General features: G+C 38.3%; 1 protein-coding gene across 2 annotated transcripts; it reads left to right on the top strand.

Moving 5' to 3' along the window:
- Positions 1–12588: 12588 nt before the first annotated feature.
- On the top strand, positions 12589–20093 carry LOC108373432 (larval cuticle protein A3A-like). Of its 2 annotated transcripts, none has more exons than XM_017629308.1 (3): positions 12589–12916; positions 18696–18846; positions 18935–20093. In XM_017629308.1, the coding sequence occupies exons 1-3, from the start codon at positions 12902–12904 to the stop codon at positions 19432–19434; spliced, it is 666 nt and encodes a 221-aa protein (XP_017484797.1). In that variant the 5' UTR covers positions 12589–12901; the 3' UTR covers positions 19435–20093. The 2 variants fall into 2 exon arrangements, with proteins under 2 accessions (XP_017484797.1, XP_017484796.1); XM_017629307.1 differs by having other exon boundaries at positions 18929–20093.
- Positions 20094–24178: the final 4085 nt, after the last annotated feature.

The following is a 24178-nucleotide window of genomic DNA, read 5'->3' as shown; positions in this document are numbered from 1 at the left end:
GGTCTGATTTGTTTCTGTGTTAAGGGAAAAATATGAAAAAAAAGATTTCCAATTAAGACGCATCAAAATTTATATGCTTAAAGATATACTCAAGAATCTATGTACATATATAGCTAACATATATTTCGTTCATGTGTACATATATATGTATGTATGCACAAACATCTGCTTTGGCTTTAAAATCTTCCCACACTTTGACCAGCTACTCCCATCGCTGTCAAGTCCCTTGAAATTTATTTTTAACATTTGAAATATTTTAATTCCAAGTAAATAACCACTACTTATGTATGTATAAATGTATTTATGTGCAAACATCTTTTTTCAATCACTCATGATTGCAACACTCACCTTGTACGTATGTATGTGTATATGAGCAAGTTGCATGTTGCATGCCACAAGCATTTGCGAATACACATAATCTATTTGCCCATATTTGTCGCCGTGATGGCCACTCATTCATTGACTATGCTAGACATGAAAGCATGTAGCGTCAAATTTGCAACATAAATACATCTATACATACATAAATAGCCAGCGGCGATCAACTTGCAACTTCTGGTTGTACGCGAAAATGACGTTGGATCATAGAGTTGCCGTTATTATAAACGCTTCTTATTCTAACTCAATAAAAAGGAAACAAAGTGCTGTTTACAATTATGTGGCTGCAAAGGCCATTCCTTTTAACTTTGCAGCAGACAAATTGGGAAATTTAGAGCCTTCATGTTTTCAATTGAAATTAATATACTTTGGCAATGTTTTTTTTTAGAATATGTCACTCTATAAACTTCATTAGAACTAGGTGGAATTTTTTTCTTGAATATAAAAAAAAAAAACCTGCAATGAAACTTGTTCAATTAAACCACAAATTAAGAAGTGACCCCTTATGACCCATCGGTCGTCAAGGGTTAAAATTATTTTTTTTGCAATAATGTGGGAAGTCGAATTCCAACTAATAAAAAGATTATGCTTTCTTACATGAGTTTGTTCTGGTCTTGAAATCTTCCGTAAATCGCCTAACTTTCTTATAAAATTTTCTGGCATTTTTCTTTGTCGGCCAACGTTTTTAACTCATTGAACTGTCGTATTTCAACCTGTATTTTTTTATTACGGAAAATACGTCTATACGTGGTATTTCTTACCATATCAGTGGTTCTTTCGGGCTAGCAGAAATCCGACTACTACCTTGGCGGCGGTACTTAATGAACGGGAAATGTGGTTCCACTGCTTGCATATGTCGGCTTGTTAAAGAGTGTTCTGTGATAGAAGGTATGAGAGTGGAGTAGTGAATGCATTGGCCGGCTGCTGTGAAGGCACCTTTTTGACGCTGAGCTTTCCTTTCAATGATTTTTGCTGCACAGAGGCGCCTGTGTATCTTTGCTGCAACAAGATAGTAGTAAGTTCGTGTGGATGTTTGGCCTGCGTTGTAAAAGTACGTCTAAAATACTGAAAGCGTACCTTCCATCTATCACAACAAGATCTATTTGGTTTCTAGGTTTTCGATCTGGAGACAACCAAGTAGTTCTCCATCTTTAACCCGTCTGTGTAGACATTATCCGAGCCAACACTCCTCATGCCCTCGCGCCAGACCTCGACTTCGGCTTCGAAAATCATCCCAAAGTGCAGATCCGGGATAATGTAGTTAACCCGTCCGATTAAATGTGACGCTATACTAATATGCCTGAAGGACTTGAACACAAACTGCATAAAGCCTAGCAGAAGTTCTTGATGCTTTATTCTTGGCCGAAAGGTGTAAAGTACTGCCGTTGGTGTTGCCCTGAGTGCTTCTGCCATGCCGATCATTGATAGCCTAAATACACTTTCCATAGTTTTGGGTAATGTTTTCTTCTCCACTCTGTCCACGATTTAACAATGCCGGCCTAACTATCGCTTTGGAGATCCAGTGAAAAGGAGAAGGCGCTAAGACCCAGATGCAGCCCAGCATCCTTTTGCATGCATAGAATGCCACTGATGCCTTCTTTTCCCGCTTCTCCACATTGAGGCAGAGGCACCACAGCTTGCTATCTAGTGTTATTCGGGGATACTTAGCGCTTCGCTTCAGCAGGAGAGTCCCCCATCCGGTTTAGGATTAGGCCAGTTCGGAACATTATGTTTCCTGGCGAAATGTACCACATCTGTATTTTCTGAGTTATCACATATCACCACCACAGCTATCCAAAGATATATCCACATGTGCTTGGCTCATAAGTGAGCTGAGTGTGAACAGACACTTACCGCTTACCACGACAGAAATATCATCCGAATATGCCGTAAGTTTGGCAGGTCTTCCTTCCATTTTCTTACCTTTTATTTTATGCCTTTGTAAACAGGTTTGGTGGCCTCATGCCACTGCTAATCCAGCTCGATATTACGTCAATTCGTCTAAAATGGCTACCGTAGAGAGATCGCTGAAGGCCCCCGCTATGTTCAGGAAGACCCCCGACGCGAATTCTTCGTTATCCAGGGTATCTACCGATCTTCCCTTCGTATACGGGTGTTGAGCCTTTGAAAGCATGTGCCCGCTACGTTTTGTTTGATGTATACATCTACTAACCTCTCCAGCGTCTTTTGAAGAAACGAAGTTAGTTAGGCAGCCTTAAGCAGCCTTCAAATATATTGCACAGCCAGCCTCTATTCTTCCGTACGCAAAATAATAACTTTTGATCACTTCTATTGATTGGGGATCAAAAACTTTCCCCATATACGTGGATTTATGCACTCGATCGGTCATCCATCGGCCAAGCTTGCCTATATTTAATGTTTCTTTAAGCCCGCTGTGCTTCCTCTTTTGTCGTAGATGTTGATACTGCATCTTCATATAGAGCGTTGTGGGCAAATAAGCTCCTTGGTTGCCACGGCGAGTTCATGTGCGGTTAAAGCTGGTTTTGGAGCCATGTTTTCTTGTTTTTTCCAGGTCTTCCTGTTTTTATTTTGATTCGCTAAGATACCAATCTTCAGTTTCTGTTTGGTCTTTTTTAATGTTTTTCTCCTTTTAGGGCAGTTAGTGTAGGGCAGGTTCTCGAGTAGCTATGCTATTAGCATGGTAGGCAATGCCAAGTGTTTGAAGATGTATACTTCCAACTTCCACCCTGTAGAATCTAGGTTCGATTACTGGTTCCAGCAAAACTAAAACTAGAAACAGATTTTTTTTAAATAGCGGTCGCACCTCGGCACGCAATAGCGAAACCTCGAGTGCACTTCTGCCATGAAAGCGCTCCTTGCAGAAGCTATTTGCCGTTTGAAGTCGGCATAAAACAGTAGGTTCCCATCTGTGTGGCAACATTAAGACGTAAACCAAAAAGAAGTAGACAAAGTGGAGTAGAAACTAGGCCAAACACCCAACAAAAGTTTTACCACCAAATATTTATGTTTTTTCCATGGCAACCCTACACGTGCGCATCTTCAACAAGTTAAGCGAAAAAAATATAATTTTACAGATTTCCCAATGAAATCACGGCTAATAAATTGCCAAAAAGTGAAGCTATACAAAAACAAAAAAGAATCAAAGAAAATTTGCATTGGAAGCTGATATGTACGAAGCAGCGCATATGAGACAACAAATGAAGGCACTAATGGGTTTAAAAATGACTGTTAAACGAAGCTGACGTGTATGAGGATGAGAAGTCATGTACTTAAGATTATGTGATGGATGGACATACACAGCATATGCACCTACATATGTATGTATGTACATATGTAAGTTTGAATGCACAATCGCCGCTGCACAGTAAGTGATATTCTGTTAATATGTAACTAAGCGCATAGCCGAAGTCAAAGTTAGCATTTAAAAGAAGCTACCACTTTGTCTGCAAAGTCGGCTATGGTTGGCATCCAACAATGCCAGTGCCGCGTGCAACAGGTTTCTGTTTAGATTTCATGCATACTTTGTTGCTGTTTTTTGTTTTGTATTTTTTTTTGTAATTCTTCTACCACCACGCTTGTTTTTTCTCAAGCCGGCACTAGCGGCTGTCAAGTTTTGAGGAGTGTTACTGATCCGCAGCGGAGCTTAAGAAGGTATAAGTGTAGCTGCAGTGCTTTCAATGTTCCCAACCAAGCTACACTTGCCACCACAACAGGGCACAGCTCGGTTTGGCTCAATGCTGCGCGCCACTGCATACATACATATTTACTAAATACATATGTATGTAGTTAAGTTCACCGCCGCTTAACTTTGTACCTAACCAGTCGTATCGCAAATTCTGATTTCAAATTCATTTTGACCTTTTTGCACTGTGCGGCCATTTTAGCCAATTGCTTTTAAATAAATGAAGCTCATTGCATTGATTATTGTGGGTATAGCTGTGCTATAAATACAAAGATATGTATATACACACATATACTCATTTGTATATATGTTTTGTTTTATTCAAATAAATTCGTATTTTGTATCTTCTTCATACCCGCAGCTCGCATATCGGTACGTTACTTGTAGCGCCTTCGTGATGGATTTTATTGGTGCAACAGGGCAACAACAACAATCAATAGCAATAACCATAACAAAATATGTTGTCTTAATTTTTCCTCGCTCTTATGCTGTGGCAACGTCGTTACGCCAACTTAACTGTACTTTTAGTGTCGTCGCAGTAATTTTTTGTAGTATAACGGTTACTTCGTTTGATTTTGTGTTTTTTTTTATATCCAGCGCATATTGAAAAAATATTTTCAAACTAAAGTTTTCTCAAAACTCTTTCGTTTGACTCCCCCAGTTTGCTATATCATTTACTTATATAACTTGTGTATAAATTAAATAAATTCGACTTTTAAAGCAGGTGGCAACCCTCTTTGAAGTCCTTAAAATCTAAAATCTTCGTAAATTTCTTTTATTGTGATACATTTTTTAGTTAATTGATTAATTAAATTGAATTAGATTTTTTAACTATGTGGAAACTCTTCTAAATTAAGTCCTTTACAAACCAATTGATGCCAATCTTTTCATAGTTCATTCAATTTATTAAATAATTTTTTTATATTTTTTTTTAGCAGGTGGCAATCCTATTCAAATACTTCAATACAACTAAATGTATGGGTAAGAAGTTTTTGGGTCGTGTATGGAAGTGATTTTCCAATCTCCGATGGGCACTTAAATACTTGATCTAAAAGGCTTGCCGTTGGTTGGTTGGTAGCAGTGCTTCATAATAACATCCTATGATTTAATTAGCGTATTTGGCACCATTTCGATACACTTTTCTTGGGAATAATAAAGATCTACATATATATGTATGTCTATCTGGATTTCTCGGTCAAATCATATCGATTCCCCGCTGAATTTGCCGATATTGCCTATAATAGCTCTGGCAACATCGATTAAATGGGAGAAGAATTCTCGCTGAATTTTTGCCAATGGGTCAGTGACCCGTAAAGTTCTAAATACTCCTCTTCTTAGTCTACTTATGCAGGTTTAGTGTCTTCGTCCTGTTATGGTCAGGGCAGAGTTCTTTGGGTCTTTTGCTGGTCTGCATATCCGACCATCTTTCACTTGCCAGTTCAAGAAATGCACACTAATTTCTCCTTGAATAATTCCGATGGGGCAGCTATCTAGGTCTTCTGTCTATGGCATTCGATGTTGATTTTCCAGATCAGTTTGGTGTACCTATCTCATAACTCCAAAGTACTTTCCGCTAGAAGATAGCTTAATCATCTTACCACCTAGTGACGGTGCTGGCGAATTTTGTTTCTATTTGTGAATAATATAGGTTTGGTTTTACATTTAACCCGCTAAGTGTATTGCGAACGTGCTCTTTCGAGCCTTACATTTGCAGTTAAGCGGAAAGGGCCCATAACTGATATTACACCATTATCCGCGTACGTCATGACGTGGAAATCTTTCGGTATGCCGTTCAATGCTATTATCCATATAAATGGGTCATAGATGCGGTTCAATTATAGCGAGAATTACACAGTTCGACAAATTGAGGCATTTTTGTTACCAGCCGAGTAAAACATATCGTTTCTTATATATTTTTTTGGTGCTAAATCCAAATCTGTCCGCAGTATTGCTACAGCACGTCAAGATCCTAACCTTAAAGCGCCAAAAACACGGTTTTCGGCAATATATGAGGTTATATTATGTTTGTTGTTTATTTCTATTTAGGGAATCATTTACTTAATAAGCATGAGTCATCATAGCTAATATCCAAGTACTGCACATTAAAACTGGTATATATCGAGAAGGAAAAATCGAATCGCAACAAACGAAAATAATTGTTTAAAGGGAAGGGTAGCACTAAATGATGCCCTAGGTAGAAATGAGCAAAAAATTTTGTTTTTATAATATAAACTTAAATATCGTCAAAAATCGTGTTTTTGGCACTTTGAGGTTAAGATATCTAAAAAATTCTGACGTGCTGGCCGATCCAGATTTGGATTCAGCACCCAAAATCCTACAAGAAACGGTGTGCTTCACTCAGGTGGAAAAATTTTGTTGAATTGTTTTATTCTATTTTACAGCACCGATCCTATCCATCTACAGACTGGCTTTCTCTGGGCCTTATGCATAAAAAGTGAGCTTAAGCTCAGACTCAATTTTTGCACTGAAAGGGTGAGCTCAAGCTCAAGAATTTGTATTGAAAAACGAGTCGGAGCTTAAGCTCACTTTTTATGCATGAGGCCCATTATCTTCTTCGCACTCGTGGCTATTAATCTTGAATTCTGAAAAGCCCGAGAAAGCTTTTCGCAGCCCCCAAAAATTTCTATACTCCTGTATCCTGCACTTAGTTAAGTTTTTCACAATTGCTTTTATTAAAGATTTTATTTTTGACGTGATGGCTTCTGGCTCATCGACAGTTTTCAGAAATAGATAAAAACCGTACCATTTATAGATTCGTGCGCCGGGTATAAAAAGTACGGATTTGCCTAAACGTAGACATCTTTACTTGTTTTTTGTTTATTCATTTATCAGTTCACATTGTTGTCATCTTGTGCGCAAGCCAATTTATTTGCATGTTAAGCAGCCATGCAACATATGTAAGTACCTAAGTTGGAAATTGCTATTTATTATTGTTTACATTATTATATTATTATTCCTTGTATTTGCACAAACAATGCATACCTGGGTATTTCTATTGCATCTTCATTGATTGTTATAGTTGTCGACAGCGTTTATTTGCAATCTTGGCTTTTGTTGGTTGGTTTTGGCGCTTTGATTTTTGCATTCTACAGCTAGAGCTAGGGAGCTCTCCCTTTACTTTTTTCCGTCGATTCAACATTAGATTATTCTTTGACTTTTATGCTGTGTTGTATTGGTCACATCAGCAACTGCATCAGCAACAGCATCAGCATCAGCTTGGCTTGAAAACATTGTGAAATCACTTTGTTGGCCATAAAACGCAATAAATTTTGCTTACATTTATTTAGCGCATACACACACAATACGACGAATTACCGTTGCGGCACTTATTCACTCGTTAAATTGGCGGTTGGATGTTCAAACATATGCAACTACGTACTAGGTATGCATCTATGTATGTATGGAGGTATGTAGGTATGTGTAGAATACCTGCAAAAGCTATTTTGTTTTGAAGTTTTTAATTTATGAATGATTTTTACGATTACATAACTACTACTAAGAATAAATGACCACAACACTCCCCTGTGACTTCGTTATACGGGTACGTAAAAGAGTTTCCTTTTAAGTATAATTTATTCATTTGTTAATTTTATTTCAATGAATACAGTTAACTGATTTACTATATTTATTATCGAAGAGTTGTCGTACATTTTAAAATAGAATTTTTAATCACATATAATAATTTCTGAATCCGGTATTCTGCAAAAGAGACGGAGAAGGAGTGGGCTAATAGTTCGTCCATTCATGTAAATAATTTAACAGTTGAACTGTTTAGATGCGAGAAGTGAGTACTAATTAAATTAACTTATTTGTTTACAGAAAAGCTATTTTTACAGCTATTTGTCAGCGATTTTGATCGAGTGTAATAAAGCACAACAATCGTTTCTCTTTGTGCCAACTTCCTTCTCCAACTGGTCTTTGCTCGGCTGCCACCAGCAGGCATCGCAGGGAATACTTTCAAGGGTCGTAAATCTTTTTTCTCTCAAACACTCCAAGGGCTGTCTTGTCAGATTTTCTGATAGTACATATTGTCAATATTGATGTGAGAACCGTCACTGCGCTGACTCTTGTGTGAACCAATCAGTTCATTGTCCTTGGGATGAAGGTTTTTAAAAAATACCACCGAAAGGACCTCATAGCCGGTACTTAAATGGATGATTCTGCGATAGTTAGCGCGAGGGGAATTGCAGTCGTCGTGCATGTTTTCATCTAACCTAATTCTGTATAAGAGCTGATGCATTGACCTTATCAACTCCTCTCCAATTTAGTATGAAGAAAAAGTGTAGTTCGCCCTTGTCTTGAAATCTTGCGTAACTTTCTAAAAAAAAATGTTCGTAGCTCCTCGCACTCAGGTACTGCGCCCTCTCTCTAATAATAAGGCCCAATACATATCCCTTCCCCCTTTCGGCCCTATATCGGTCACACATATCTCCCATTGTGCTCGATGCCAGCGGGGCACTGTAGGCGTCATCTTTTTTAACTTTAGAGGCTTCGCTGAAATCCGACTACTTCTTCGACGGCGGCACGTAATAATCGGAAAATTTGGTCAACTACTGTTGTTGTTGTAGCGGCACTTCTAACCCCCGCCTTGGTCGGTTTGTCTATTGATCATTGATCATTGTCGTCAAGCTCAACCAACGGTAGGCCCAGAAAAGGAGCAGTTTCCAAGTAGTTGGAGATGAGGGAGAGCGGTGTTAGCTCTGTGAGTTTGAGCTGACATGTGAAGATGTGGTTGGTGCCGTTAGGGTAACCTCCACATGCCGGAAACTCATTGGGGATATCGAGGTCGAGGAAGCTACAGTACCCTGACCATAATTGAGCCAGAGCTACGTGAGTTTCTCGTGGCTTTCGAAGCTCTGTGTCTGCGAGAGGTGGTAATTGGGCTCCGATCACGCTATTCATGGGTCGAGAGTCATGCCAGGTGGTCACCGACTCTCTATGAATGCTGTTGATTACCCTTCGGTGCGTGGTCGTGTCCAAAGAATGTTCGAAGTGGGCTATGTTTCAAAAGATATTCTCTAAAGTGTCTGGGCGAGGGATTTTCCTCGAGCAAGGGCCTATTAGGGTGATTACGTCTATGGCGCTCCCAAAAAAAAAAACTGTTTGCTGAGCATTTTACTATGCTCCCTTACAGGGAAAATTTTGGGCCTCGCAATGGAGATGATGCTCGGGCGACATCAGAAGGCATCCTGTCGATGTCCGGAGTGCGGCATTTCTGACAAGTTTTTAGCTTTCTCCACTGCATGCAACTAGACCGAGGCGAGCAAAGGGAGGCAGCATAGTTCAGAACTGCACGCATATTTTGGCTTGTTGAAGAGTGCTCCTCCCAAGGTGTTCCCAATGAATAACTTGTAATAGGGCCAAAACTTGCGTTAATGCTTCACTCGCCTGTTTTTGCATCTCTCTCTCTCTCTCTCTATCTATCTCTTCTCTCTCTCATATCAGGCTGAATGCCGTAGTGTCCTGGCACCCACACAAATTCAAGCTCATTACATCTTGTAACGGAGTTCAGCCTCAACTTACATATATACATATATTCCGGGACTATTTTTGAAGAGGTGAGAGTGGTTTCCTAGGCATTTAGAGAAGCTTGTCTGTCACTGCAGATCCTGATTTTATGTCCACTTCACCTTTCGGGAATTATCCAGTCTGCCACTTTCAGTATTGCAAAGACTTCCGATTGAAAGACCGTTGCCATTGCACCCAAAGTAGTAAAGCATCTGAAGTTGCCGTCCACATGCCATCCAGCTCCATTTTTAGTCTTTAGGAGTGTATCTGGATATCTCCATTACTCGCTGGTAGGATATCTAAAGACGTATTTTTTCCAAAGGAGACAACAGGCATTAGTTTGTCACTAGATGCCAAAAAAGGCTATTGCTTTGACAATCTTCTTAACAAATCTCTGTGCCCGGTTCTCCGATCGTCGTGCCACAATCCAAAAGAATGCAGCCGATTTATTGTTTTAATTGCCCCAAGGCATTAAGAGCCGGTGTATCTTTGTACACATGCTCCTTTGTAGCCTGTTTAGGACAGAAACCATGGCTCTTGCCATGATTCTGCGCCAATATACCACATCAGAGTATGTGAAGATTGGTCTGACTAAAACTTTCTATATCCAGAATACCATAGTCGGTCTCAGACCCTTGGTGTCACGAAAGATTCTCCGACACTAATCGAACACTTTCAGCTCTCTATTTACCTTCAGATCTCAATTCAATCTTATTTAGGATTTTCTGTGTGTTTACACAAACCATCCTGAGGGACTTACCTGATGACGGTACATAAACAACATGCGTGTTAGCTTGGATGCGAATGAAGTCTTGCTTTTCCGTTAATAGGGAGTCCACTACCAAACACAACAAGAGAGGTGAGAGCACCCTGTCCTGAAGGCATCCTCTCACAACCTCTGCCGTGGTACAACGGCTAGAGTCAAAGCCTGCGTTGTCAAACGCCCCCTCTCTATTAGCAAAGACTCCCATTGTGATCGCATCTACTTCCAGCTCCAGCTCGATATTTGTAATAAGTCGTTAACACTTTGAAAAATGAGCCACTTTATCAAAGTCCGCATAACAACTAAATTTTCATTCAATCGAAATTATAGTAAATGCAAAATATGTTTCAATTAAATGTGAGAAATTGGAAAAAATAAGTCATTGGCAAAGAGTCAATGGTTAACTTATATGCAAAAAAAAAAATAAAATCGAAAAGGGCTAGGCAAGCATTGACGTTGCAATGCGACACACCGCAATCAGACAACGCGGCAACAGCTGGGAACCCTTCAAGTAGGTTCACGGAAGAATAACCTGCACCAACAAAGAGGGAAAAAACTATAAAAAGCAAAAAAAAGAAGTGCCTTATAAAAACATGCAATAGAAATGAGACGCTGCCGTGATAGACGCGCTCACTGCTCGATTAGTTAGCCGAAATGCTTGCGCGCCGACGCTTCAAGTGCCAAAATGTGGGAGGTTGCCAGTGTTGCCACACATCTGCTGTTCCTACCCAAACTGGTAGGTTTTTTTCCATTTAGGTTCCGCGACAATAACAGTAATACGATCAGCATGAAAAGTGTAGATCTTCGGGGTAATTTGGTGGTATTCAAAGCATTCCTGGTGGATGACGAGTTATCCTTCTAAAACCCTACAAAGTCAGAATCCCTTAAGGGGACTGCTGTGAAGCGATAATAACTATGGTTGACGAAAGGTCGCAAGTATGGTATACCGAAGGTTCGAAGATGGACGACGGGAGTACTGGTCCAAACGTACTTGGACGAAGATTCCAGAGAAGTCTGCGCTTCTGCGGTTCATCTAAAGGATACACTGCAAAGCTATTTAGGTACTGGGAAGAATTTCGGATTGCTGCCCACAAAGAGATTCATAAGTTCTACCAGGTGAACTCCGAAAGACTCCTTGAACTTAACCCAGAGAGTCTTGAGTCTTTGAACTCGGACTGGCGTCCTGACAGGACACTGCAAGTTTGTTTTTATTGGACTAGCTCTTTTAGTTTTTTGGTAGGTGAAAAGATTTGCCCGTGGCAACACTAGTGGGTGTGCAGGCGCAAGGCGATACTGCGCAGCGTGTCTGGCAATTCGCCTCGCTGTAACACATGCGGCAACTATTCTGGTGTGACAGCGTTGGTGGTGTTGTCGACGGGGCAATACAACCGCTAACCAACTGACATCGCACTCCAGAGCAGGTCGTGGTGTGCGGTTTACATGACTTTGGTTAAATTCGTTTACGTCACTGTGCCGTCGTCGTCGTCGTTGTTGCTGCCGTTGTTCTTCTAGCCATTGGTTGCTGTTGCTGCTGTTGTTGTTGACGGTGTGGCATGTTGCATGCGCACAATTTGCCTAAATCGATTGTGCGATTTCCCAGCTCCTCAAGTTTCGTTTTTTCCACTTCGAGTCTTTCTTTGTTTGGTCTTCTCCAAAGTTTTATTTTGTGCTGGTTGAGTGTTTTGCTGGACCCTTAGCCGCTCCTTAAAAAAAAAAAAACAATGAACAAGCAAAACTGAAACTTGCTTTGCCTGTGGCAGCGACTGCGCGACGCTCTTCCAATTATTTACCGCTTTTCCGAAAGCTGCCGCATTAAATTAGCGCATTGTTAGTATTGGACAATTTAACTGTGCCGCTCGCTGACTAACCCAACTTTATTGCTGTATTCTTTGTACATACAAGTTACCATATGTATGTATTATTATTTTATTTCAATTTTATCGTTGCAGTTAATGCCAGTGCGCCGATGCACCGGTTTGTGTCCTCAACTGCCAGCAGTGATCGTGGAGAGCTAGCTTGAGCTTGAGTCGTTGCAATTTAAAGATGCTGGATGCTACATAACCAAGTAATGCCTCTGCTGCTGCTGTTGTTGTTGTTGCTATTGCCATTGTCATTGCTGTTGTTGTTGTAACCACTTGTGTTTTTTTTTTTGGTGCATAGCGCCATGTGCTTCAAGCATTCTTGTTGCATTGATATGTTCGCCCGCCGCTGCTGCTGCCACTTGTCTTCACTTCCCCCCGCTTTGCTCAAGTGTTGACATTAGTTGCGGCACTTGCATATAAAAGTCAAGAATCATTTGCCTCGCTTCACAGTCTTTAAATTTCAAGCGCAGCATCGGTTTGCCAATTTGATTTCGGCTTGATTTTGTCCATAAAAGTTCGTTGTTTTGTGGTTTTTCGCGTTGATATTTATTATTTAATTTTGCTTTGTATTCGGTTGCGTGTGATAATACTCACGTCTTGGCTGAAGAGGTTTCTTTGCCTATTGAACGCGTCTTGAGCGCGTTTTATTAACGGATTTGGACAGGACTCGCGTGTGTACGAAGGATATCGAGAAGTAGTGGCAGGATGTTGATGTTAAAGGTGTGATTAAAATAAGTATTTTTTTTTTAAAGAAAATTATTTGAATTGAAGCTGCTTAAATATGTATGAATAAAACTAAAGACTTTTAAGAGAAGTGCCATATGCTATTTATGTGAATTTTAGTGCGAATATGTTCGAAAAATATTAAAAATTAAGAACTGCAATTCTTTTCTTTCTTGAATCAATACGAATTTTGAAAAGTCAAAGTTTCCACATCGAAATAAAAAAAAAATATCGTTAATGAGTTAAGCTCTGCGAGATTTAAAAGCTCATGGAATGAATTCATGTAGTTATACGAATAATATAGCTTGCAGATAATTTACCTGCGTAATTAAGGACTTTATTGGTTGATGTTTAACACAAATTGCAAATGCGCCTATTACTTAAAATTCTACTATTGTGAATACTCTCGTAGTCAATGGCAGGAATTGTAGTAGTGATTCACCTCGATCTTTCTCTGTAGTACTACCTAGGACTAGGTTCCTAGCATTCGCATCGCAGCCGACAACAATAATTTGTCTGGAGTTTTTGGTTATTATGTCCTTGGTCTTGACCTTCACCAGTGATCTGTATGCTGCACTGAAATCAAAGCAAAGGAATGCATTTATACGTTCTTGAAGTATAATTTGTAGTTCTTTACGTTTAGTACAATGACTGTCTTTTTCTTGAACCAGAGCTCTTGCATTAAGCTAATATCTATGTCCTCCTCACTGAGGAGAACAGCTAAATTATTTGTAATGCATTTCGAGTGCTGCAGATTAATTTGGTCAATTTTAATTCTTCGTGTCAGGGTCAGCAGAAAGCTTCACACCCAGGAGAAGCTCGCCATCTCCATCAACCCCAGATCTTCGTTTATGGGGATAACCTTACCAAGGAATAACCGCCTTCTAGCCTTACGGATACTGAAGCGGATCCGGTAGTGCGTCTTCGCTAAGGCATCCAAAGATTCCGCACATATGTCTAGCTAAATGGGTTTATTTGAGAGCCTTTTGACTTCTTCAAGCAGGTTTATCCTTCTTCTGGCTGGCGTCGTCAGGCGTACTTGCAACGTCTTATCTGACTGCGGGAAAGTGAGGAGCTATTATTTCTCTAACCGCTTTATGTCTTCCTCTTAAAGTCCACTAGCGTGCTGCTGGTGTTGGTTTTTTTTCTTGATTTTGTTCCATATGTAATGATTACACGAGTAATCCGGAAAGGGTTCGTCGCACATCCGCAGAGTCGGGTTGCGTGGAGAAGGCACTGCTTACGGCTGATCTTGCCCGGGCATCGGAGTGGTCATAAAAGGGTCAAATGAAATTTTTATTAAGAAGTAGAAGTAATGTTACTCATACGCCATATCGTACATGGCCATCCTGGTACATAATCCTTCAAGGCGCATGAGTAACATTTTACATATTGAAATTTTCATTTTTTCATTCGCAATGCAAATATAAAATGAAAATATCTTAAGAAAATTACCTGATCTAGAAAAAAGGCATACAGATACGTAATCTACGACTCCATTTAAGTTTAAGTGTCTCGGCGGTTTTGTGTCATTTTAGCGTGCCTACATTATAACAATTATTTTATTTCTAAGTACTTCTCGCGTTTTTCGCAGAGTTAAATTATGAAAATCAATAAAAGAAGAAGGATATACCATTGTGTCCAGCTGATTAAGTCAAGAGACATTTTGACTACTTTGCTTTTTTTGTTTACTGTTGATATTTTTTTTTATAAAAGGCTTTGTATGAAAATTCAACCAACTTTAACAACTCCACCAAATTGCAAAAATTTTAAAATTTTTAAACAAGAATTTTTAGAAAAATTGTGTGTATGCAGTTTTTATCTTATTAATTATTAGTAGATTAAAGTGCAAATTTCAAGACGGTAGAAAATCGCGTTGATTTTTAATATTATTTTTTTTTTTGCTGGCGGTGTTGTGCATTTTTTGAGCTTCAAAACTGCATTTAATAAGCTTCAAAACTGCATACCCAAAATTTATATAAACAACGATTTATGTGGGGATGGTTAGGTAAAGTGCTAAACTTTTATTAAAAAAAATATAAACATTAATAAACAAAAGAAAAATTGCCAAACTAGTCAAAATGTCACTTCACTTAATCAGCTGACCACAAGTGTGAATAGTGCCTTATTTGTATGTTGTAAATATAAAAATTATTCCTACGAATTGATAACTTTCTCCTTTTCTTTCAAGTTGGTTAAAAATAAGATATCTCTGAGGTGTTTCTCCGAAAAGGTATTATTTTTGTAACCAGAAGCCAAATCTGATCAATAAATACAATAATCATTTCTTTTGCTTTTATATATATGTATGCAAATTGGCCTACCTAATTAACATCTAAAAAATTAAACAACAGTTATACTGCCACTATTGATTTTATGGAATAGTATGAATTTCTTCACATGGCATTAAGACGAAGCAAAGAATAAGTTAAGATTAAATTAAGACATTTTTATGCGAAATACAATTTATTAATTAATTTGGTTAATTTAGTTTTTCTCTCCGACATTAAGATTGTTTTTAAAAGGACTTGAAAATTTCAAATATATGATTAATTCAAAAACTTATATACAAAATTTAGTGTAATGTATGTAGAATAAAAATATGGCTACCAAATAAAAGATAAAATTTTGTAGAATTGAAAAATATTGAATTTTATCCTTGGGTATCCTTGCGAATTTTCAGTTATTATTGTTGAGAAAATTATAGTAAGTAAGTATTATATCCCAGGGATGATAAATGCGTTTCTTAATATTGTACCAATTGGCAAATAAAATGTACCAAATCAGCCGAAAAAATACCAACAAATATATATGTCTATACATAAATTAGGTAAATCTCTCTATTTGTCTAGCAACAAAATTCCTGTGAAAGAGTGAAATATCAACTGTTCTCTCACAAGAGAAAAATATCCCGTATGGCATGCGAACATAAATTTTGTAGAAGCTTTCAAGCTTTCCTAACAGCTGATAGCATTTTTGTTTTTATTCAAAAGTGTAAAAAGAAAATAATTCTCCATTAGTCTAAGGTTCAGGCTACCGGATCACTGTACAGTTTTCCAATGCAGGGAACACTTGAAAATTGCTCAAGGTCTGGGTGCTCCACTGACCTCATGCGGTATACTTCAGGACAGATGGGCGTTAAGTCAGCTCAGCATGCGCTGGGCAAAGGCCTTGGAGTGCAAGGTGGCTAAGCCCTTTTGACCACGTGAAGGGAGCTCTAACTTGTGAATAGTTTAAAAAGGCCATCAAAACCCTAAGAATACAATTCTGAACGCATGAAAAACATTTTGTGAAGTTGTACTCTAAGTTTCAAAGCACAAACAAACAAAACAAAACACACAAAAGCATATAAATAAATATGTTTATTAAGTGCAAGGTAACACAAACCTTACAAAAAAAGAGTTTGCATTTAATGCAAAAATATTTTTAAAAATATTTGGTCTTTTTATATTATTACAGATACTGTTTATTGATTTTAGCAAGAATTTCGTTTTTAATAAATACCACGTATTTACTTGTATGAAGTGGAAAAAGATGAGTATATTTTCACTCCCAAACATTACATTTTGTTTGAAGTGAAACTTCTTTAGCGGCGGTTAGTTGGTTGGGAGTAAATTGGCAAATTCAAAGGAAATTGCACACGAAAATGGTGCAACGGAAATGATGCAACGGAAAGGGTTGGGGTTGAAACACGTGCTTCTTGTGTGTATGCACATGGTATTAATTTAACAAAAATTTTCTAATAAAAGATTAAAGAATAACACTTAGAAAAATACCACTACAAGAATGAAAGTAAAGGACTACGAACATAGATAAAGAAAAGATAAAGGCAATCCCTGCTGAAGTCTAGAAAAAAGAAGTCTGATGAGGAGATGTGGTGATCTCCGAAATAGCTGCTATAACTTCTACCGCTTACACTTTGTTGCTTTTTCAATTTTTCCTAATAAACAATCGTGGTACAAAGCTCAATAAAAATATGAAAAATAATCGATATTTTTATATCAATATTTTCATCGATTTGTTATCGACTTTGTAAACGATATTTTTAACTAATATTTAGCGGTAATTTTTACCGATTTTGTTATCGATATTTATTGATTTTGTTATCGATATTTTTATCGATTTTGTTATCGATATTTATCGATTTTATTATCGATATTTATAGATGTTGTCAATATTTACCGATTTTGTTGAAAACAGAATAACATAAATGTAATTAGAACGAACAGGGGTAGAGGTAGATAGAAAAAAGACAAAAAAGGTAACCTTAAGCAAAGGCAGATGTAGGTATGTATGTACATAAGTATCTATGTATATTGGTTATGAGACAAAATAGATACGCCTGTAACGTAAGTTTCACTTCTCCAGTGTGGTCCAGACGCACTTAATTCTTTTTATCTGTGGTGTTGTCTTCGCTGGAATGTCCTATGTGTATGTACATACATAAAAAAGGCAAACGTGTTTTCTTTACATCGCTTTTGCGTCTAAACATTATTTCTAACTTGGAAGTTCTAAGCTATAAACAAATATGTATACATATGTATATCATTCGAAAGGTATTTTGATGTTGAATAAACAAAAGGTAATACAACCTTTTATATAATAATACAACCTTTTACTAAGGCTTAAATTAAGGGTTGAACTTTCTACTACAATCCCTAAGAATACCATCCCTGCACTTTGACCCTAAGGTCACTTATAGTCCTTTATTGAACTGTAAAAACTGATTTTGGCGCAATTTTTGTTTTCAGTAACATAATTTTCCAGTATTTTAATTTTATTGGTCAATACATGACTATACATAAGCGACCATTAGTTCAAGATGCATCGATGGTATTTTCAGGGATAGGAGATTCTAGCTTTAATTTAAGCCTAATTGGAAGGTTATATCATCTTTTGACCTCGTTTTTCTCTAAATCGGGGCCTGTTGGAAACTTTATACTTCCAGATTAGTAATAAGCACAAAAATGTCCTTAAAACATAGCTCCAATATTTATCTTAGGTTCGGGTTTCATGATTTCTGCACCGTCCATCAGGCAGAGGTGGCAGCTTTAAAATTGACAGCCAAATGGCTACGCACCAGTATATTACGGATTAGAACGGTACTCAGGGCCCTTGGATCGCTCATTGCACGATCGCACCTGCCTAAGGGTTTTTTACATGCAAGCTGTTTTGGGTTCCTGGATACAGTGATAATGTCGGATATTGAAGAGCTGTCTAATTGGCTACATACGGTACCCTTGCAGTCATCTCCACGGTGAGGGAGCGCATGGAATTTTTTTTGCCACTTTCGTACCACTCCTGGTTACATGGGCTTACGGCCGGCTCAGCCATCGCTTTACAAATGCCTTGGCATGTAAAGTTGCGAAGTATTTTTGGCCAGTGGTTGACTAAGATTTTCTAGGGGTAAACGCCGTCTTTGAATTCTTACAGATGTAATGCGATGCGATGCGATTTAATATCATTACGGGTCCCTACTGTCACAGCTGTCTGCAGGACGAGGTGAAATCAGCTCAGCACTTCTTCCTTAGCGGCTTGGTTTTCACTAGACAAATGTTTAAACACCTCGACTGATATTTTATTTTGAGCACCCAAAAATATTCCTCAAAATATTTTCGGTGCAACTGAGTTAATAACTTTTTCTCGGAAGTACTATAACTATGCCTTGAGCTTTTAATTCGGAAAAAAATGCCCAAGCAGGAATATCTCTATGTTTGTCTTCCAATATCTACTTTCGACTTTCAGTAAACTTAATATGTAACTATTTTATTTTCAGATACTCTTTATAACAGCAACATTTGCTTTAACCCATTGTGGTGTCATTGGCCCGTATGCCGCACATTATGGACCACACGGCGCTGGACCGCTACACTATGCACCCTATGCAGTACCTCATGCACCTCTTCCAGGGCCATATGTAGCACCAGGTAAGCTACTATTCAGTTTTATATAAAGTTGTATTTGAACGCAAAAAGTGAATACCCTTTTCTTCGTTCCTTATCCGTTCAGCACCAGCACCAGCACCGGCTGCCCCTGAACCCTATGACCCAGCACCAAAATACTCTTTCGGCTATGACATTCAAGATGGCTACACTGGCGATTCGAAGAGCCAACATGAGACGCGTCATGGCGATGTGGTCAAGGGCAGCTATTCACTTGTTGATCCGGATGGCACCAAGCGCACTGTGGACTATACCGCTGATCCGCATAATGGCTTCAATGCCGTTGTGCGTAAGGAACCCATTGCTTACAAAGTCGCCCACGCCCCTGTTCCAGCTCCCATAGCACCCGCACCCATCGGCCCAGCAGTAGCCGTGAAGGCACCAGCCATTTCCTATCCAATAGCAATCGCTCCAGCACACATTCCAGTCCCAGCACCAGCACCCGCTCCCCTACCCATTGCACATGCTGGCCCACATTTTGCTGCAGCCTATCCAGCTTTGGCACATAGCTCTGCCTATGCTAGCTATCCGCTCGCTGCTGATCCGCATTACGGTAACTATTATCCGCACTAAGCTCGACGAATGGCAGGCATTGAAAGCATTTTGGATATCGTCCAAGGCGACTATTTACTTTGAAATGATTTTGCTAATATTACATTACGTTATTTTTCCGCTTTGCATCTATCAGCTACTTCTTTTCTTTGATAATTCATATAAACATACATACATACTCACATACATATATATATATTTGAATATATAAATATTTGTATTTTTGCATATCCGTTTAATTGCTTTTATTATGGCATGGCATTTAATTATTACTCTGGCACACACAAAAAAAAAGTAATATTAAATATTCCATATCATAATCGCAATCATAATCGCTATTAACGGTTCATTCAGTATATTACTTATAAATAAATACATATTTTTAATTTGAGTATCGATGGAAGGACGTACATTTATACGAGAATTACATACACATACAGTTATGTCCTTTACTATATATATCTCTCTCTCTCTTTCTCCTTTTTGCTCTCTTATGTATTTTCAATCACAAACCAATACGATTACAATGTTAGCATAATGATTACATTATTAGAATTAGATTCGAAAGCGTGTGTGTTGTTGTTTTCTAAGCACTAAGTTTTAAGATTTTTTACGAACTTAATTTTTTATACATACATGCATACAAATATTTAAATAAAACAGGTACATTGTGTATATAATAGGAGGACAATTGCTTGGTTTTAATTTGGGTCGGATTGGGGCATTCAAAAGCCATGGTGGTATTCGATTTTAGCTTGGAAAAAGCCTACTGATATATTTGGCTGGTAATCAAAATTAAAAAAATACTGAATATACCAAAGTAAATACAAGTGAACTCAATATAGCGACACTTAATCCTTAAAAGGTATGTATATGGTTGGTACAAGTATTTTTTCTACAGACTTAGTATACAAGGGGAACTCCGCAGGGAGGGGTCTTATCACCCCTGCTGTGGATCTTGGTACTAAATGAACCGTTACAAAGCTTTAAAGATAGGAAAACGAAGATAGTTACCTACGCTGATGACTTGGCTATACTAATTTCCGGCAAATTCTAGCCAACAATAAGTGAGCTGATGGAATCGGCACTGGGTAGTGTTTTCAACTGTGCAAAACGAAATGGGCCAAGAGTTAACCCTTCTAAACCCGTACTTATCTTGTTCACAAGTAAACAAAAAACCGAAATTCCTTTTGCCAAAGCTGTATGGGGCTAGTCTTAAGCCTTCCTCCGAGGCGAAATACTAAGGTATTATCCTTGACACCAAACTTACGTGGAGGCACAGCGTAGAGGAAAGAGAAAGAAATGCCCAGCAGCGTACTAAAACTGAAGGCGGTCAACGCATATTGTTCACGGTATATTCACAGTCATCTGACAGATTTTAACCTATGGATCGCTGGTCTGGTGGAAAGCACTGGATAAAAATAGCAACCTGAGAATAAGTGGAAAGTTTCGGTGTATCAAGCGCCGTGAGAAGCGCGCCACAAGAAAGGCTGATCACGATCTTTTACCTGGAGCCAAGACAAGTATTTGTAACGGGGGAAGTCGCAAAAGGGGCCCTTAGACTAAGGTAATTAAAATTGTAGGAGCATACTAACTACGGTCACGAAGCGGTCTTGAAGGTAATTAATAGTTTACGGCGTATCGGAATCAAGGCCGACTTAGATGTCGAAACTGATTACCTCACGTTATCCTGGGGCTTTAGTTTTAAGGCAATTCCAACCCGGAAAGATTGCAGGTGGAAAAGATGAAAAAAGGATTCGGCTCTGGTCTGTGCTCTAATTAGGCAATCATACCACCTGTCCGATAACTGCAGTATCTTTCAGGCAGATATACTTGCCATAGAGAAGGCGGCTTGTCTCAAGTGGGATAGTAAGTATCTGTCAGGGAACATCATTATATTCGTTGACAGCCAGGCGGCATTGAAAACATTGGGCTCCAGGGTGGTAAAGTAGAAAGCAGTTCGGAAATGTCGCGCAACGCTAGCTTCGCTGAGTCACGTTAAAACTACTCTCTGCTGTGTTCCCGGATATAGCAATATGCATAGAAGGGAACGAAATAGCCGATGATAGGGCTAGACACGGCTTGGAAATGCAAATTAACGAAGCGGACAACTCCCTACTGCCCCGATTTCTTTTCTGCTAAGGGGGATTGAAGAACAAATCACAATGACCTTTGATCAATCGGAACGACTGTGAGGTCTCAAGATCTCTGCACTATTGACACTAAACAAATCTGCAGTTAGGGCTCTTACCGGTATCATCATAGGGCACTGTGCTATAGCACCAATGCTCAATTACTTGGCGTATACCAGCAAGTTTCCTCTGCATAAGTTGTCGGGATGAGGGTGTCCAGGAATCGATTTACCACTTTTTATGTCAATGCCCAGCTCTCTACTAAAGGCGTCTCAAGCATTTGGGATAGCGGAGGTGAAAATATCGAACATCCACAGTTTCCTCAGGGATAGTAAAGGGTTTGACAGCCTTTTACTGAGATTATCGATTAACCTCGGTTAGAAGGATATGCCCCTCCTGGCACTCACAGAGGGCATTCACAATGGTCAAATCTGCCTCTGAGTGGAAATACGAGTCATTCGTACGCGTCTTCCCAACCTTACCTAACCTAGAATAAAATTTTTCAGAAGAACGTCTCCACTTTCGTGCCGGGTGCAGTATAAAAAATGAGGATTGGAAGAATTCTATCAGTTTATTGGGATGGCTAAGAGCTGAAGGTTTTCAAACCATTTATCCAAACGTGGAAATCTAGTCTTGCCAGCAACAGGTATGATGTCAGTAAAAGCATATATAGGTGGCAACTTTGATCTGACTTAATAGCGCAGTTGACCTGATAAAAATTGTACCCTGACAGATGGCAGTAATGCGCATTGACGAGCCACGAGGTTATGGGTTCCAGCCCGACAGCCAGTGGAATTTTCATTTTATATTTTTAAATTTATTCAATTATTGATTTTATTATTTTTTTAAATATTATTTTAGTTGTAGACTTTTTAATAAAATTAAACTCCAAAAATTTTAACTATCTAATATTAAAAAGTAAATAACATGAAATAATACTGAAAGTAAAAAAAGTAGATAAATTCAAAATGTATAGATAAATCGGCCTGGTTCAGGGGATGGTGTATTCTCACTCCCAAGACAGTAGGTTTAACATACTCGAGTGTTATTTTAACAATGTAGATATTCTTGTTAAGTTCAGTGAACTTCAGTAAGTGTGAAATTTTTACTCATTTATTTTATGTTTTAATTGTGATTCAAAATACATACTGCCATAAAAAATTTGCTTTGTGATGCAGAAATATCCCCAATATTTAAATAGTAATATTTAAGTGCCAACAATAAATCATGACTTATCGCCGTTCTTGGAGACATTAATTGATACATAATGCTTGTAATACAATATCGGCGAACGGCACACATCGCCGAATCGTGCGATGCTGTCGTTCACCGTTTGCCTAGCTATTTCGCCTACTTAAACAGAATTAGAGCGGTAGCGAAAACAGCTGATACCATTTGGTCACCTGTATAATTTGGGTGACCAGATTTAGAAAAAAGGTATATTTTTATTTAGAAATGAGGAAATGATAACAAATATAAATGTAAAACAAAGAGAGATTAGTTTAAATTATTTTATTTCAAGCCAGATTTAACGAATCCAAAACTATATGTTTCAAGCAGCCAAAATAATTCATGTTTATTTTGTTTTCTCTAAGACTATGAAAGCAAAAAAGGAATACGGCCACCTTTGGCACGTAAAGCTGTCATCGCAGAGCAGCGCGATAGAAATAAATCTATCGCCATGAAACGCCCCCGAGCGAACTTCGCATTCGCTTTTCCAGTGTTCAATTTCATATACTTGTGGGTGTTCTAATTTTGACAGCGCGAATTTCGCTGTGGTGAGTTCGCCGTTCGCCAGCATTGTATTTCAGCTATAAATCGTATAAAAGTTTTTAAAAGAATTGAATACGAAGTTTCTAGAATTTTAGTATTAGCATTTTCGACCAAATTGGCTATGGTATATCTTATTCTATTGATTCCAAGTCGTTCCTTGTTTCGACAAAGTTTTTAGTCCATATTGAAGTACACTGGAACTCAATCAGCAGCATTTCAAACTCTTCGATTTCCAGCCAATCAAACTTAGACAAGTTCAATTTATCAAGTAAAGTCACACCAGGATAGATAATAAATTTGAGTGTTTCCGATAACTCTTTGAATTCAGGAAACCTGTCTGAAAATTCTTCGATGACATAATTTATTACCAAAGAAAACTCTTTGGTGCCTCTTTCTCCGACTGGTTTTTCATGTACATAAGTCTAAAGCGGATGCTAAATCCCAAACTAAGAATTTTTACTTTACGAACCATTTTTGCTTTTCAACGCTTGCAGCTTTTGTATTTTCTAGTAAATAATAAGCAACTGACATTGCTTCGTAGGAGTGCAGGCATATCAGCCACTAAAAGTACTTACTTTGTTGTTCCGTTTAAAAACATCAAAAATATATAAATTTTCAATATTTAATTTAACGTCTTTTTTTATTTCGTTAGTATTTATGTATGTATTTGGTTTTATTGTATTAACGTACATATATGTAAGTGTATGATTCTACATAGTCTCCTTGCCATAGCTAACTAGTATGTTAGTATGTATGTATGTAAGTGTGTATGTAGATTTATAACCATTATCAGTTGAAGACAGTTTTGAATGACACATTTTCGTTTATCTAATTACATAAGTATGTATTTAATTATGTAT

The sequence above is a fragment of the Rhagoletis zephyria genome, unplaced genomic scaffold (assembly GCF_001687245.7).
Source record: "Rhagoletis zephyria isolate East Lansing unplaced genomic scaffold, Rhagoletis_zephyria_1.1 Rzeph_scaffold_06687, whole genome shotgun sequence".
Classification (NCBI taxonomy): Eukaryota; Metazoa; Arthropoda; class Insecta; order Diptera; family Tephritidae; genus Rhagoletis; species Rhagoletis zephyria.
Note: the sequence above shows the minus strand (reverse complement) of the source record. Positions and strands in the feature narration are given on the sequence as shown.

Coding starts and splice junctions, on each gene's coding strand:
- LOC108373432 (XM_017629307.1), top strand. Junction 18,847..18,928: donor AGGGCCATATGTAGCACCAG/GTAAGCTACTAT, acceptor TTATCCGTTCAG/CACCAGCACCAGCACCGGCT.